The sequence below is a fragment of the Hemibagrus wyckioides genome, linkage group LG26 (assembly GCF_019097595.1).
Source record: "Hemibagrus wyckioides isolate EC202008001 linkage group LG26, SWU_Hwy_1.0, whole genome shotgun sequence".
In the NCBI taxonomy this organism is placed as follows: domain Eukaryota; kingdom Metazoa; phylum Chordata; class Actinopteri; order Siluriformes; family Bagridae; genus Hemibagrus; species Hemibagrus wyckioides.
This window is the reverse complement of record NC_080735.1, coordinates 10107866-10124182: the sequence shown is the minus strand read 5'-3', so window position 1 is coordinate 10124182 and position 16317 is coordinate 10107866. Positions and strand designations below refer to the sequence as shown.

At 39.7% G+C, this 16317-nt stretch overlaps 2 protein-coding genes across 2 annotated transcripts; both read left to right on the top strand.

The window, feature by feature from the left end:
- Window positions 1–26: 26 nt before the first annotated feature.
- cbsa (cystathionine beta-synthase a) lies at window positions 27–11804 on the top strand. Its single transcript, XM_058380950.1, has 15 exons — window positions 27–235; window positions 3868–4103; window positions 4744–4850; window positions 4940–5074; window positions 5174–5253; window positions 5339–5543; window positions 5660–5751; window positions 6843–6968; window positions 7770–7854; window positions 7988–8093; window positions 8648–8725; window positions 8863–8997; window positions 9275–9383; window positions 9475–9559; window positions 11120–11804. Exons 2-15 carry the CDS (start codon window positions 3874–3876, stop codon window positions 11248–11250), a joined length of 1704 nt encoding a protein of 567 aa, XP_058236933.1. The 5' UTR covers window positions 27–235; window positions 3868–3873; the 3' UTR covers window positions 11251–11804.
- Window positions 11805–13487: 1683 nt separating this feature from the next.
- cryaa (crystallin, alpha A) lies at window positions 13488–16104 on the top strand. The gene is made up of 3 exons (XM_058381131.1): window positions 13488–13922; window positions 14412–14534; window positions 15898–16104. The coding sequence occupies exons 1-3, from the start codon at window positions 13731–13733 to the stop codon at window positions 16102–16104; spliced, it is 522 nt and encodes a 173-aa protein (XP_058237114.1). The 5' UTR covers window positions 13488–13730.
- Window positions 16105–16317: the final 213 nt, after the last annotated feature.

Here is a 16317-nt window from a genome sequence, read left to right as displayed (position 1 = left end):
TGCGGTTTGAACAGGTATCGTAATCTACTACTAATACCTCTTAGGCCAGGTTTATGAAATGTCCAAAACATTTTTACGAAAATTTGTTTCCAGTTTTTGTGTGTGACGTAACCGCACCGGCCCCCTTCCCTTTAAATGTGAACCCTCCCCCTTGCTCTGTTCACTCTGGTCCAATCTGAGCTCTGGGGGTTTTCTTATTACCTTAACTTACAGTCTCTGAAGTCCATCTGTAAAGGTAAATCGACTATTTCATAATTGATGAATTTAACATAAGATACATTACTGAAAATTAGATTTTGATATAATTCTATAAGATGAGAGATAATGTTCCTATGCTCGATATTTGACTGCATGCTATTTTAACACTGTTTTATTCCCTTTTATTGCGCTTTGTTAAGCATCATTTTGGTCACAGACTATATAAAATATTACTGGCATGGAGTGCATCAGAGACATTTTTCTATGTAATCATGTTAGGTTGTAAGAAAGTGGGGAAATGTTGCAGCCAGTGGGTGAAGTTTCATCAGACTTGCGCTCAGCTCGTGATGATAACATTTGAAAGTGTATTACTGCACGTGTCTGCGGTCGCTGAGCTGCTCTCTGACTCATTTCGGAAATTCTTCCTTTCTTTATCCATCTCTTTTAATTTACATTAGTTGCACAGCTTTAAGGAAAATAGAGAGGGGACGGATTTACAAATGTTAAGGATTTCGTTGTTTCAGACGCACATGGCGATTGTTCCTCATATTCCCGGGTCCTAAAGCCCGTCAAGGTCAGGATCTGGTAGTGTGTTCGGGATATGCGTCTCCGATACCCATGCTTATGTATGATCTATGTAGTTTGTTAGGTGTGTATAAAATGCTTTGTGCATATCTCCAGTCAAATACACCAGATCATTGGATCATCAGTTTTATCTGAGTAATTTTGTTACCATATATTTATAAATTTCAATGAGAGTGAGTGAGCGAGCGCGCATTGTGAGGGAGTGAAAGCGCGCGCGAGAATGTGAGCGAGAGAGTGCACGAGCAGCGCCCCTGAATATACATCTTGTTTAAATCGACTCGCAATGAAATTGATGAACTTCTGCTCCTCAGTAGTACAAATAATGACTTCCAACGGGTTGTTCTGGTGAATATTTACATCCTGTCTGCATCCTGTGTGGTGGAAGCCTGGGGAGTCTGTCCCAAGGGTTTCAGGGGACAAAGCAGGGGGATGGGGGGCACACCTATTCACACACTAAGGGCAATTTAGATTTATCTTATAAATACATGTCTTTGGACTGAGGATGTAAACCCAGAGGAAACCCCTGAAGTACAGGGAGAACATGCAAACTGAGGAATAACACTAAGCCACCGTAACACCACCCCATATATGCTGATTAATATTCCAGCATCCTTAGATACAGTCCTTGGAGAGAATGGTGTCCACCTGAAAGACATCACAGGGCCACTTCAGTTTGCCAGCAGGACAAAATGCATCATGGGAATGTATTTCAAACTGCAACATGTAGAGCCCTTTCTAAGATCCCATTTGTCAACTTTAGTTTAGTTTCCAACACCATCATCTCTGATATCCTCCACTATAAACTTAACCAGGTTCACAGTCTCCACCTACCAACTGATCACCATTTTCTTGAAAGCTACGAAGCAGCAGGTGAAGCTGGAAAAATTCACATACAGCATCTGCACACTCTGCACTGGTGCTCCAAACAGGTGCATGTTCTCACCGCTGCTTTTCCATTTCCTCTAATGGCTAAGGCAAATTATTAATCTGTCTAATCTAATAAAAATGCTATTGTCTGGTTAAAATTAACTAGATCTTAAATATTGTGCAATATCTCAGTTTTTACATGAGGACCTTGGAACAGTTAATGCTTTACACACTTTATATTCAGATGTGTATCTTCTTCCACCTTTAAAGAACATTCCTGCCCCAAAATACCTACTGGTTTATGATCGGTCTCATAACACTTGGATGGGCATCTGTGTACTTTCACAAACAGGTATTGCTTTGGGGTTTTTAAAAAAACAAAGCTGTTCTAGGATGTCATTAACAGACTGTCATTGTGTGAGCTGATTAATGTCTATAGGTATAAAACCATTTTATTTTCACATGAAATTGAGCAGATCCCTCAGGGTGATCCTGAAAATACAGAGAAGAAGGAAGTCATTTAATTCCCTTTATTTATCACGTGTTCCTAATCACTACATGGTAGTAAACTACACGTGTCGTAAAATGTCAGAATATTGTGATCCATTTTCTTGGCCTGCACTTATCACAGATGGTGCTGTCTTGCAACTTGTGTGTTTGCTTTGGGTCTAGATCAAGGCCATCAGTGACGCATCGGTCACTCTACCTTTTAGTTTTTTTTAAAGGCCCTTTTTACAGCTTATGTAAGGTGTTTACGCCATGCCGTGGTTAAGAACGCATGAACACGCATGGTTGTGTCATTAGTTAGACGAAGATTGTGCCTTGAATTTTGATCCCCTTCTAACTTCTAACACTGTTCCTATAGAGTATTGAGTTGCAGATACCAAGAAATGCTATTTGGCTGCTCAAGTGGATCACACAGTGATGGCTGGCAAAAATAGCGCTAGCAGTGCTATTAACCTTAAAGGAAAAGTGCACTCTCGAAACATGATTTTTCATATCTTTCTAATTCATTAGTGATGTGTCAAGGGTTTCTAATGTGTTTGTCTTTACTGTATTTTTATTATTCCCGTGAGAAATTAGCAGGTGTCTGCCACATTGACGTCTGAGTGACTTTTTTTTGTGGTGCAGTAAGAATGCTGTGTAATGGGAGAGGGGAAAATGATAAAAATTTGAAATATCAGAAAAATGGCCAAGTCCTAGTGCTTTCTTTCTTACTTATCGTTTTCCAACAAAATTTATATCAGTATTAATGTTTAATCCACAGGAATAGTGGATACTGAACTTCACGTTAGAGAAAACACTGTAGCTTTAAATATGTTGTAGATATTTCTCCGAACATATTAAATACTCAAGCATAAGGGTTAAAACTATATTCCTACTGCCCCGCTGACTCTCAAAATGGAAGTGCATGTGTGTGTGCATCCTATTTCTAAGGAAACTCGGGTATGATGAACAAAATGAACTGTGTCTTTTCAAAGCTGTCTAAACAGCTGCTCACACCACATTACTTATGGTTCACTGCCATGTTGTCAAGCCGTGCTCACAAGCCAGTGAAGGAGTTGAAGATGATACTCTGATATTGGTCACATACGCTATCATGGACGTTGGCCCTCAGTTGGCTGGTGTTCCATTTAGTGATTTAATTGTTTAGGTAGCCTAGCCAGAGATGCAGAAGTGCTGACTTTGCCCTCTGGTCAGTGCATGTCAAGGCAGTCAGGTGAGACGTGTTGTCTCGGGACAAGCTGTAACAGTGTGTTAACTACAGATCATTTCCAAACAGTCATTATCCATCCGGTGTATCAATCCCAGTCACTGATTAATTCTCCCCCTGTGGATTTGTGTGTTGTGTTTAAAACGTTATGTAAAAGTTACAGTGGTAAATCTCAGCTTGTTGGATATTATTAATTACCCAGTCTCTCAATATTATACACAAAAATAATTTATAAAAAGATCTAATTGATTAAGAAAGAGAGAAAAAATAGATCAACACAGCTAAAATCAGGGAACAGGTATGATGTAATTTTTCTAGTAAAATTATTATACAGTATGGAAAGGATATGAGAGATCTTTGTTTTTAAACTTACAGGGATTAATATGTATAACACACGGATGACTCCAAATCCACAATATATTAATTTTAAATAATTCAGTTTTCTGTAAAATCTACCAGTCTGTCTATTCAGAGGACTGACCTCACCCTCTCATCTTCTGCAGTGAATCATGCCTTCAGTGCCTTCCAATACAGAGAATGATCTCTCCAAACCTGCCTGCCCCTTTGCTGGCAAAAAGACCACCACCACCACTGGGAGTAGTGATGGAATTTTACAGAAAAATGGGAGTGAAAGCACTGAGAATGCCATCGAGAAATGGATCCGTCCCGACCTTCCCAGCAAGTGCACATGGAGCCTGGGAGCAGAGCAAATGGACTCCCCACACACACATGCAGTCAGGTGAGCAACGTTCAAATTTCTTCCTCAGTTGTTGATGCTTATTGAGGACACACTTATTTCTATGTGCACTGGAAGTATTTTACATAACAAAGTGTATGAATACTTAACTGACCTCAGTGTAACTGATTTAATACATCTATCCATCCATCCATACATTTTCTATACCCGCTTTATTCCTAATTAGGGTCACGGGGATCTGCTGGACGAAAGGCAGGGACAGGTCACTGATTAATAGTGATTTATTATTGAACTAGTTTATTTTTTCATTTCTCAGGACTTAAAAGATAACAAGATGCCTACCGTTAAAGGTGTATTTAGTAGTTTTTAGAAGCTCCCTCCTGCCATTTTTCTTGGCCAGAAAAAAAAAAATATATGGAAACTTGGAAGGAATTGCATGCCAGTTTTAACCTTAAGTATCTTGAATTTGTTGAGCCCGTTGAACCCGATGATACAAGCTCCTACTATTCATTGGCATTTAGCCAGTAAAGCTTTTGCATGTTTCAACTAGCCAGCTGTCTGATGTGCAAAGTAATTTTTATTTTTTTTGAGCCTGGAGTAGGTAATACAGTATGCCATTGTTTTTCTTGGACCCCATAGTGGTCCCTATATTTTTTATTTATTTGTTTTTATCTATTTAAAGGACAAGCATTCCGAGCATCTTACCTAACATCCTCAAAAAAATTGGAGACACACCAATGGTACGCATCAACAAGATCAACAAGACGTTCGGGCTTAAGTGTGAGCTGTGTGAGTAGCAAGCCAAGACTACTTGCTGTAAAGTAACTCGTTGTTTAATCCGAATTTTAGAGTTTAGAAGTGTGTGTGTGTGTTTGTAGTGGCAAAATGTGAGTTCTTCAATGCTGGTGGCAGTGTTAAAGACAGGATCAGTCTGCGCATGGTCGAGGATGCAGAGAGAGCAGGCATCCTCAAACCTGGAGATACCATCATAGAGCCTACCTCTGGAAATACTGGTAATGTGTGTGTGTGTGTGATAACTGCTAAAATCATATGATTCATTATTTTGGTAGTTTGACTCCTGTACCGTGTGTGTGTGTATGTGTGTCTGTCAGGTATTGGCCTAGCTCTGGCTGCTGCTGTAAAGGGCTACCGCTGCATCATTGTCATGCCTGAAAAAATGAGCATGGAAAAGGTACAACCATCAACAGATGTGTAATACTTGATAAATAAATTTAATTAACAGACCTTATACAAGAAAATAAACATTGTGTGTTTAGGTGGACGTGTTGAGAGCTCTTGGAGCGGAGATAGTCCGCACACCCACCAGCGCCCGTTTTGATTCCCCGGAATCCCATGTTGGCGTGGCTTGGCGCCTGAAGAACGAAATCCCCAATTCACACATCCTGGACCAGTATCGCAATCCCAGCAACCCCCTGGCTCACTACGACAACACGGCTGAGGAGATCCTAGAACAGTGTGATGGTTAGCACCACTTTCCTATACCAAGCCAGGGCATTTGTCAGAGTGTTTCTTTGCCTTGCAGAAATTTCCACTTGATCTTTGCAGTCATGCTTATTTATCTCTGTGTCTTTGCATAGGAAAAGTGGACATGCTGGTAGCAGGAGCTGGCACTGGAGGCACCATCACTGGTGTAGCTCGCAAACTGAAGGAGAAATGCCCCAACATTAAGGTGAATGCTAACACTTTGCCAGAGGAAATCATATTTTAGTAGTGCTGTAGAACGCGTAGTTTGTTCTTTGTTCATTTGAACTTGTACAAAGAGTCATGCAAAACAAATTCCATTGTCTAAATCAATTTTATGCATTGTCTGAGAAAGAAGATTCTTATTATTTAAAACTTGGACAAGCTGTTAACATTTCTGTTCAAACTGTTAGTTTTCCTTATACCACAGCAGTGTTGAGTTTAGCCCCCCTAACATTTCTGCTCAGCCCTCCTAAAATTCTGCGATTCTCCATAAACTGTACACAAATTCGTGTTCGCCTCATTCCCCTTTAAATGTCATATGAAAACGGCGGCAAACTTCAGCTCTTCCCCGTCTTTTAGCGCGTTCTTCAATCTGCAGACTAGTATTCTAGTATTCTTCAATCTGCAGATAGTGTGTGTGTGATCAGGAAGACTCGTATTTGGCTTGTTCAGTACTCAAATGTTATACACATCTATGCAATACAGTGGAATGCTGCAATAAGTTTACCATCCTACCCTGTTAGTCAAATGTTTATTTTATTTATTTATTTATTTATTTTTTTTTACTATTATACTCTCACTGGGGGCTGAGCCCCCCCTTAAATGAAAATTCTAGAATCGCCCCTGACAAAGAACAATGTATTTGAAATGACAAATTTGCCAGTTAAGGGTTTATTAATACAAGAGAAAAAGGCTGTTGTGCTGAGAGAATGACTTTTTGTAGTATTTGTAATGTAAATGACATGAAATAACATGTTTTGGGGATATTTCACAACTGTTAACGTGAAATAATGTCTGCCTGCACCACACCACATCACATCACCTCACACCACAAAGATGTGTTTGGGTTCCTTGGCAAATTCTCAACAGTACCTACAGGATAGTACTTAAATACTGACTGTGTGTTTATTATATTCATGTATTTTACTGTACATGTTCACTAACAGAACAGAAAGCATGTAAGTATGAATACTACAGTATACAGCATCTAAAACCATACTTAAATATTTTAGCCACTTTTTTCCTTGTTATATTAAAGTATTTAAAGATGAATAAATCCAATTCCTCTGTTGTCAGATTATTGCTGTGGACCCAGAGGGATCCATTCTGGCTGAACCAGAGGATCTGAACCAGACGGATAAGACACAGTACGAGGTGGAAGGCATCGGATATGACTTCATTCCTACTGTGCTAGACAGATCTGTAAGTGAACGCTTGGCTGCTCACACACACACCCATATGTAAACACACCCTTGTTCAAAAACACCTCTCTGAGACAATAAAGAGTAGATAAGATCCCAAAATGTAGGGTGACTTTACAAACAATGTAAAGCGCTGAGAGCTGGATGGTAAAAAGTATGGCTAATTTCGCATGTGAGGGAGAGAGGAAGTGAGCAAGAATGAGGGCGATTCAGTGCAAAAATTCATTATAGGTAATATACATTGATCAGGCATAACATTATGAGCACTGAGAGGTGAAGTGAATAACGCTGATTATCTCCTCATCATGGCACCTGTTAGTGGGTGGGATATATTAGGCAGCAAGTGAACATTTTGTCCTCAAAGTTGATGTGTTAGAAGCAGGAAAAATGGGCAAGCATAAGGATTTGAGCGAGTTTGACAAGGGCCAGCTTGTGATGGCTAGACGACTGGATCAGACCATCTCCAAAACTGCAGCTCTTGTGGGGTGTTCCTTGTCTGCAGTGGTCAGTATCTATCAAAAGTGTCCTTTAAGTCCTGATCCATGGAGGCCCCACCTCGCAACTTATAGGACTTAAAGGATCTGCTGCTAACATCTCGGTGCCAGATACCACCCCTTCAGGGATCATAAAGTTATGCCTGATTGGTGTACCTTGTAACTTTAATGCTGAGTGTTAAATTGTAGATACATCAACCATTATAATAGTGTGTGTTCAAGGGAAGATTAATTTTATAGGATTGCACCTAAGACTGCACAAGGTAGCAATTCCTAACCCTGTGCTCGTGTGTGTTTTTCTTTATAAGGTGGTGGACAGGTGGTACAAGTCCAATGATGAAGAGTCATTCACTATGGCTCGTATGCTTATGAGAGATGAAGGCCTGCTTTGTGGTACAGTAGACATTAAATTGGCTTTAGACAATTGGTGCTGCAGTATTTTTACATGTCAATAAGACATTCTGTATAAATCTATTCAACTTGAACCTCCTGCTACACTTCATAATTTCAAACCTGCTGTCTTTAGGTGGCAGTTCTGGCTCGGCCATGGCAGCGGCGGTGAAGATGGCTAAAGAGCTGAAGGAAGGGCAGCGCTGTGTGGTCATCCTTCCTGATTCCATCCGCAACTACATGTGAGTAAAATTTTTTTTCCCATTTTCTTCATTTCTGTTCAGTATCCTGAGTACTGATGGTATGTGGAATGTTGTCTTTCCACACTTTGGTTCAGTTAATACCAAATAATCGTCTATTGAATGCCACAGCCTATTTGATCATGTGAATCCCTTCATTACTACAATTTACCATCTTCTAATGGTTAGTTCCAGCATGATGATCCACCATGTCACAAAGCAAAACTGGTTTCATGGACATGACGATGAGTTCAGTGATCTTCAGTGGCTTTCCCAGTCACCGGATCTGAATCTTATAGAAATCTTTTAGGTTGTGGTAGAGTAAAAGAGTCACAGCACAATAAAAAAATCTGTAGGAATTGCATGATGTGATCATGTCAACATGGAAAATAATCTCCAAGGAATGTTTCCAGCGTCTTGTGGAATCCATGCCATAAAGAACTGAGGCTGTTTTGAGAGCCAATGGAGGATCTTCCCAGTATTAGTATAGTCTTCCTAATAAAGGGCTCAAGTTAGTTGTACTTAAAAGATAATGATGATTTCAAATTTTTATTTAGGTCCAAGTTCCTAAATGACACCTGGATGTACCAAAAGGGTTTCCTCACTGCAGAAGACAGCATGGTTAGGAAGCCTTGGTAAGGATGGCATGATTTTTAGTGTTTACATATAAGTGGTGTCACTTATTGTATACATTTTTAATGCTTTTCTTTAGCTTTTAATAAATTGCAGATAAAGATATTAAACAAAAGTCTGTCTGTCTTTTTTTATATAGGTGGTGGAATCTCAGGTTACAGACTTTGAACCTTTCGGCTCCTCTCACTGTCTTGCCCACAGTCTCCTGTCAAAAAACCATCAAGATTCTGAAAGAAAAGGCATTTGACCAAGCACCTGTCGTAGATGAGGCTGGGTGAGTGTCATGGGGGAAAAAAATTATATTCAGTCAGTGCAATTAATTCTGATACAACTATTATACAATACCAGAATCTTTAGAATCTTCTGTTGTAGCATTTCCTTTGGTCAGCCATTAAATGTTCCTTAAAATTTCTCATTTGAATTTTGCATGCTTCAACATTTGATCAGTTAATAAAAAGAGAAAAGGTCGTATACGTTTCACTTTGGTGCTTGGAAGTATGCCAGTAGCACCTGTTGGTTCACTATGTGCTTTTCCTCTCTCTTTCTATTAGGGTCATTCTTGGTATGGTCACTCTGGGGAACATGTTAGCCTCTGTGCTAGCTGGGAAGATCAAACCATCCGATCCTGTCAGCAAAGTGCTCTACAAACAGTTCAAACAGGTTCATCATACAACCATCTTTACTGGCCTAGTAGACAGTGCTGTGCTATGCAAAACAACTGGATTACTAACATGAAACCTCCTTTTCTCAGATTTGTCTAACCGATAACCTCGGTAAACTCTCACGGATCCTGGAGACGGATCACTTCGCCCTGGTGGTGCATGAGCAAATTCAGTGTAAGTTTGCATTCTTTTAATACATCATGACTTCCCATTTCCACTCCATCATCCCAGTGCAATAGTGAACGGGGGTGTGGGGGGTTTAGGAAAGGTTTACGTTTTGTGTATTTCTCAACAAGCTGGTTAAAAAATTTGTCAGCTCTGAATGTAATCTGTAATCTGTAATGGGATCTCTTTCCTGGCTCCCAAACTATTCCTGATAATGGGAAGGATTTTTGTTGAGCCATCTAAACAACACTGAATATAGAATTGTCCTTTGTCATTGAAACCCCAACTAGAACTTCTAACTACAAATTGTACTTTACCAATCTTCCCTCTGTAGCTGGTGGAGATATTTGTAATCATATATATATAGGGTGAAAACAGTGGTACAGCCAAGACAATGTCCTCATATTAATTAGTGGAATGAGGGATCCCCATCACATTTAGACCTAGTTTTTTTTATCACTGCATATTTGCTCAGGATGACATTATGATAATGACAGACTCTGGACTCTAATTAGTTTGATGCTATCACACTTATCGATGGACATGTTCTCAAAGCAGCTTTACCCTAATCCCTAGTGAGCAAGCCTGAGGCGACTGTGGCAAGGAAAAACTCCCTTAGATAGTAAGAGGAAGAAACCCTGAGAGAAACCAGACTCAAAAGGGAACCTCATCCTCATTTGGGTGTCACCAGAGAGTGTGATTATGAGTAATGTCCTTTCTACAATCATAAACAGTCAGCTGTGTAACCAGGAGCTCCTGAGCAACTCAAATTAGCTCAGTTTATTATAGATTCAACCCCAACTCTTCCATACCGAAGCCTTAATGCTCAGTGAGGGAGATACAGCACATATCGAGTGTTATTTTATGTATTGATTAGGAGGTTTTTGTCCCCAAAGTTCACATGGGGTTCTCTTCAAATGTCCGAAATATTCATGAAACTTAACGTATGCTATAAGCTTGTTAAATGTTCAGAGTATCCTCGTAACAAGGAGTTGGGAATCCATTACATCATTGTTGATCGACTACATGCTGGATGATAATTTAGCACATTTGTTCAACTGTATTTGACAAAACGGGTTTTTTTTCAGCCACATTTCCAGCCCAACTACATTTCAGACACCACACAAATAGACCTAAATCTACCCCAAAAATTGTTCAGTTGTTAAAATTGTTAGATCTTATTTCTCTTTCAAAATCATTGCAAATAAATCTTGCAATACAAATTCTACTGTACACCATAGACACGCTGTATACACTTACACCTTGCCATTTTATTCACTTATTCATTTAATTCTGTTTATTTGCTATAAAACAAGGTTTAATGGCTGTGGATTATAAGCTAATATTTCTCCATTTTTTTGAATGTTGTTTACATGAAAAAGGTCATTAGCATTTCCAAAAAATGAAAATGAATGTAGCTGTGAATGAGGACTTAATAAAGAGAAACATTATGTTTTAATAGCTGATTTTTGGATTTGTTTTGGGTATTCGTGTTTATTTAAACAGTCAAAGTCCATGTCTCCTTATCTGTAACCAAAAATATGGCCTAACCTTGTCCTTTTCTTTCAGATTTAACAGACGGTTCCACCGTAATGAAGTACATGGTGTTTGGAGTAGTGACGGCCATTGACCTGCTCAACTTTGTCACAGCTCGTGAGAAACGGGAGCGCTCCATTTCTGAGTGTACAGATGAGCTGTGAGAAAGGAGCATCAGCCCAAATTACTGTGGAACATATTTTATGAAATATATGTAGATGCTCAGAAATTCTGCAGTGGAGGTTTTGCTTCTTGGGTAATTCGACAGTTTTGGTCTACAAAATTGAAATTTTTTCTAGAAAGACCGTCTTTCTCTTCTTTGTGTGTTGTATTGCATTGTGTGTTGCGTCATGAATGCTATTAAATGTTACTGTTTACAATCAGGCTGATATGTTGTGTAAAAGAATTACAAGAGCGCTTAAGCTATAACATTTTGCTCTAGAGAGATGCCTTCATGCAGAATCTGATTTTGTCCCATCTTATTAAAATTTCATATATATTTTTTTTAAGATAGAATTTTTCTTTGTAAAGAAATTTCTCTGAATTGACTACCACTAGAGGGCGATGTGCTTCATTTTACTTTATTTTTTTCAAATGCTTTATACTGTTTGAGGCTGTCCAGAGTCTGATGGCTTGGTTGACAAAGCAATACATTTCAATGGAGGTAACTGTAAGAACATCATTGTGCTAATAAAAACAACAACAACAAAAAAGCAAATCTAAAGTTTTGGAAGTCATTACTGTTGCATGCACTATGCTGTACTGTATTAGGTGCAGTGGTGGGACAGTTAAGACTCTGGGTTCTTGATCAGAAGGTTGGGGATTCAGGCCTCAGCACCACCAAGCTTGTGTTCAGGAGCATGGTTCTTCTGCTCCAGGGTGCTGATCTTGCACACACACTTCACACACTCATTTATACCTTTAGTATAGTTGATGCTACTACCATGTTTTTGGTTGTGGGAGGGAAACCCATGGGAAAATCTACACAGGCAGTACACAGATTTAACAATCTGCAATTAAATTAAAATTGTAGCTCAAGGTTCTGGGTCGTTGATTGGAAGATTCAAGCTCCATCACCACCAAGCTGCCACCTTTGGGCCCTTGAACAAGGCCCCAACCCACCCTGCTCTAGGGGTGCTGCATCATGGCTGACCCTGTGCTCTGACCACAAACCCCAAGGATGGGATATGCGAAGAAAGAATTTCACTGTGCAGTAATGTATATGTGAGAAATAAAGACACTTTAAAAAAGTAGATTTATTCTATTATTTAAAAAGTACATTTGATTTCATATCACATTAAATTTGCCTTAAAGCAGGATAGGTTTTATGTTTTATGTGGGAATATAGCTAATACTGCTGTTATTTGTTTTAAAATTCTGCATTTTTTGTCCCAGGCTTTTAAAAACACACAAATCTGTAAGAATCTGCCCAGAGTATCACTGTTTGCACCATGTTAGAGTGCATGTTATGGTTAGAGTGGTTGTGGTTCATCCTTTCACTGTTCAGCCCATTGAGAAAAAGCCATGAGCAATCAAAACCTGCTGAGCAAGAAGAAAATGTGTCCAGGGCTTAAAGGCCAGTAATATCCGGCCCCTGACTTGTGTTTGTTGTGGCCACTGGCTTTGTTAGCTGGAAAAAGACCTCACTGGTGCATTTTGGTTAAGCCTTCATATGGGTGAGGCAAATGCCCACAGGATTATCTAAATGCCATGATCAAATCTGGTATCAGGGCAAAAGTTTAGGACGGTCCTGACCTGACTGTATCCACCCAAATCACAGACACACAGAATGCCACAGTATGTTTGTGTTAGTCACAACCAGTGATTTAACTAAACGTATTTAATATTGCTTGGTTCGCTAATAATGACACTGCTACCTTTGTTTGGTGTAAGCATAATATATAGATTATGCTTGATGGAATAGACATATATTTGGCCTTATTTACTTTAGTTCTTTTTGCTAAATGCAACTAAAAGATAAATAACATGATGAATGATGGTTAAAGCATTGTTTATGATTGAGTCTGAGCTGATGTCTCTGGTAGTTCTCATTGATTCATACATTTATCTTGAGTAACATCTTTATCCTGGCCAGGGGTCATGGTAGCTCCAGAGATTAGTCCAGACACCAGTCCACCACAGGGCACCACACACACTCACCCTTACAGATGCAGAGAGCTCATGCAGCTGACCACATGTAGTCAACTCCAGGAAGCGTTTTCATCTAAATGTCTATAGGAAGTGGCCCAAGATGCTTCACTTGCCAAACCATGACCTATTCCAAATTTACAAAGTCATTCAACTTCCATCTCTCTTCTCTACTTTGTTTTTGGCAGCTAGGGCCAGATTGTTGTCAGTGCCATTCTGCTGACACTACCATTCCCACCATGATCTCATGCCATTCCAGAAGGATCCAAATGTAAGCCCTCTTTTCTGGTTCTATCTGTATATAAAGGCAGGTTGTGGCCACATAGAACAACTCAACTCTTTGACAACTCCTCTCTACTTTTGGATCTTTGCACAGCCTTCTTTTAACCCCCTCCACTGCACTTCTTCTCAAACACTCTTTCAAAGGGTGTCCAAAGAAAAAAAAAAGGCTTAAAATTGGACCAAGACTGACCAAGCAACAACAATCTGAGAAGTTATGGATATTGCCATCCAGTACCCGTGGTTCAGACGTGCCCTGAGCTACCCCTCTCGCCTCTTTGACCAGTTCTTTGGAGAAGGTCTGTTCGATCATGACCTTTTCCCCTTTTCTGCCTCCACCATCAGCCCTTACTACCGCCACTCCCTCTTCCGCAGTTTCCTGGACTCCTCCAACTCTGGCATCTCTGAGGTAAGGGATTGGATGACTTTGGATTAAGATTAAAGGTCTCAGAAATGTCTCAGGGATCCATAACTCCAGTCCTGAAGGATTTCACTGCTCCCAATATGCCTGATCCAACTTATGAAGGGCTTGATGATTAGCTCATGAGCTGTATCGGGTTTGTTTGGAGCAGGAAAAAGTTGAAGCTATCCTTCATGTAGAGGTTTGGTCAGGAATGTTTGAATAAGGAAAACCTCAGGAAGCTACTCATGCTGCTTTTCGAGTTGTTCCATATGTACAAGAGCATGCATGAAGGGGTGATAAACCAAAACAATGCATGATTAGCATAATCATATCAGGATGTAACACTGGCCTAAAATGTAAAGATAATAGAAGTTGAATTGATAATGTAAGACTCATTTTAATATAATCTGTTTTTCACAGGCCAAAGACTACTTGGTTTGCTAGAGACCTACAGTTGATTATTTTAATCCAGGGCATCTTTTCTTTCTTCCCCAGGTGAGGTCTGACAGGGACAGGTTCATGGTTTTCCTGGATGTGAAGCACTTCTCCCCTGAGGAGCTCAACGTAAAGGTGGTAGAAGACTATGTGGAGATTCACGGCAAGCATTCAGAGAGACAGGTGAGCTGACTTTCTAAGCTATGCTTTGAGTGTCCTTGCTAGAATACAGTTCTCTGATTTGCCTTGCATTTTTCATGGCAAATATTTGTTTGTTGTAATTGTTACCCAGTTGTGTTGCATCAGTTATCTGGCTTTTTGAGGAGCGGTCATATTCATTTTGTAGTGTGTACAGATTTTTGGACATGGCATGGTAAAGGGAAGAAAAAGAACACTAATGGGTGGCAGCACTTAATTTTTAAATGTAAATGGCCAATAATCTAACTGGTTCCTTGGTGTTATATGAACAGGCATTATAATGACTTCATAGCGTCTTTATTATTCTTAATGCTCAAGGGATTTGGTCAGATGACCTACAACTTAGTTACTTACATTAGTTGGATATGATTCATTAAGTCTGCATGAATTACATAGTAATGGAAGCGATTTGAAGGAATACTTGGACTGGTAAGACAAGTTGTTTGGGCACAAAATTGCAATGTGTAAATAAAAAGAGAGGCCATAATTCTCTCTCTAAGCAGAATGCCTAGACATCAACTTCACGGGCAGATGTATCAAGTTATTAGCATTAAAAAAAATGGTATTGTGTTGAATGTGTCCCATTTCTGTGGCCTAAGAACCACTTAGCGCTTAACACACTGATTTGTTGGGGTGAGATATCATGTAGTTGGTACAATGTGGATGCCACATTCAGATATAATTAAAGCAAAGCAAATGAACACAACAAATAACATGCAGTCATTCCTGAATAAAGCCTTTGGAATAATTTATTTGCAAAGTGGATGCAGATTTCATGTTGTGGAGAGTTCTAGAATTTGAAAACATTAAAATTAATTGGATAACATGGCTTAGGTTTTCTCCAGCGTGTGAGAGGCTACAGAAAAGTCTTCTCACATCTTCTTTTCTTACTCCAAGATCTGTATTCCTTTCTAAATCATTCCTTTTCAAATTTTCTCACCCTTATAACCTAACCCATCCCCATACATATTTTAAGGAGTGAACAGATTTGGGGAAACAGCTTGGAATGTTTTCACAAGATTGACGTAGTCTCTGCGTCATGGGTGAATGTCCCTGTGGGAGTCATGCAGCCTTGAGGGTAATGTTTTACGGGTTAAACCTCCCTTTACCGAAAAAGCTGTTCTAGTGTGTGAATGTGCATATTTGAGCATGTGCTGTTTGTCTGACAATTACGTAATAATGATAATTGGCTACATCTGATTAGTCAGCAGTCATTATAAGGGACTGTGCTGCATTTGTCCCCAGTTCATGTTTCTCATCATCTTTTAATGCTTTCTCTAACTATCTCACGAATCCTCCTCATGCTCATCCACCTCTCCTCTCCTTTCTTCTCCACTTTCTCCTACAGGACGACCATGGCTACATCTCACGAGAGTTCCACCGCCGCTACCGTCTACCCTCCAACGTTGATCAGTCAGCCATCACCTGTTCGCTTTCAGGTGATGGCCTGCTCAACATCTGTGGCCCAAAAACAAGTGGCTCAGAATATGGGCGTGGGGATCGCACCATTCCTGTCACCCACGATGACAAACCCAATCCTACCCCTTCCTCTTAGACGAGTGGATGAAGGGGCATGAGCGTGGCTCAGCAGGGGCTCTAATTGTTGAGATAATTATTATTATTATTTAGTATAATGAGGAGAAACAGATTAAGAGGAATGGATGGACACCGTTTGGAAAGTTCTTTCAAATCTTGCTGCTCCAGAATAAAAGCAAATATAGGAAGTAGATTTACTGATAAGACAAAGAGTCTGATTATAAAAAAAAAT

What these genes read in the sequence shown, in the direction of transcription:
- cbsa (XM_058380950.1), top strand. Translation starts at nt 3,874, where the DNA reads ATGCCTTCAGTGCCTTCCAATACAGAGAATGATCTCTCCAAACCTGCC. An exon ending in AGATGAAGGCCTGCTTTGTG is followed by an intron (nt 7,855 to 7,987) that starts GTACAGTAGACA and finishes TGCTGTCTTTAG; the next exon opens with GTGGCAGTTCTGGCTCGGCC. An exon ending in TCTACAAACAGTTCAAACAG is followed by an intron (nt 9,384 to 9,474) that starts GTTCATCATACA and finishes TCCTTTTCTCAG; the next exon opens with ATTTGTCTAACCGATAACCT.
- cryaa (XM_058381131.1), top strand. Translation starts at nt 13,731, where the DNA reads ATGGATATTGCCATCCAGTACCCGTGGTTCAGACGTGCCCTGAGCTAC. An exon ending in CCAACTCTGGCATCTCTGAG is followed by an intron (nt 13,923 to 14,411) that starts GTAAGGGATTGG and finishes TTTCTTCCCCAG; the next exon opens with GTGAGGTCTGACAGGGACAG. An exon ending in GCAAGCATTCAGAGAGACAG is followed by an intron (nt 14,535 to 15,897) that starts GTGAGCTGACTT and finishes TTTCTCCTACAG; the next exon opens with GACGACCATGGCTACATCTC.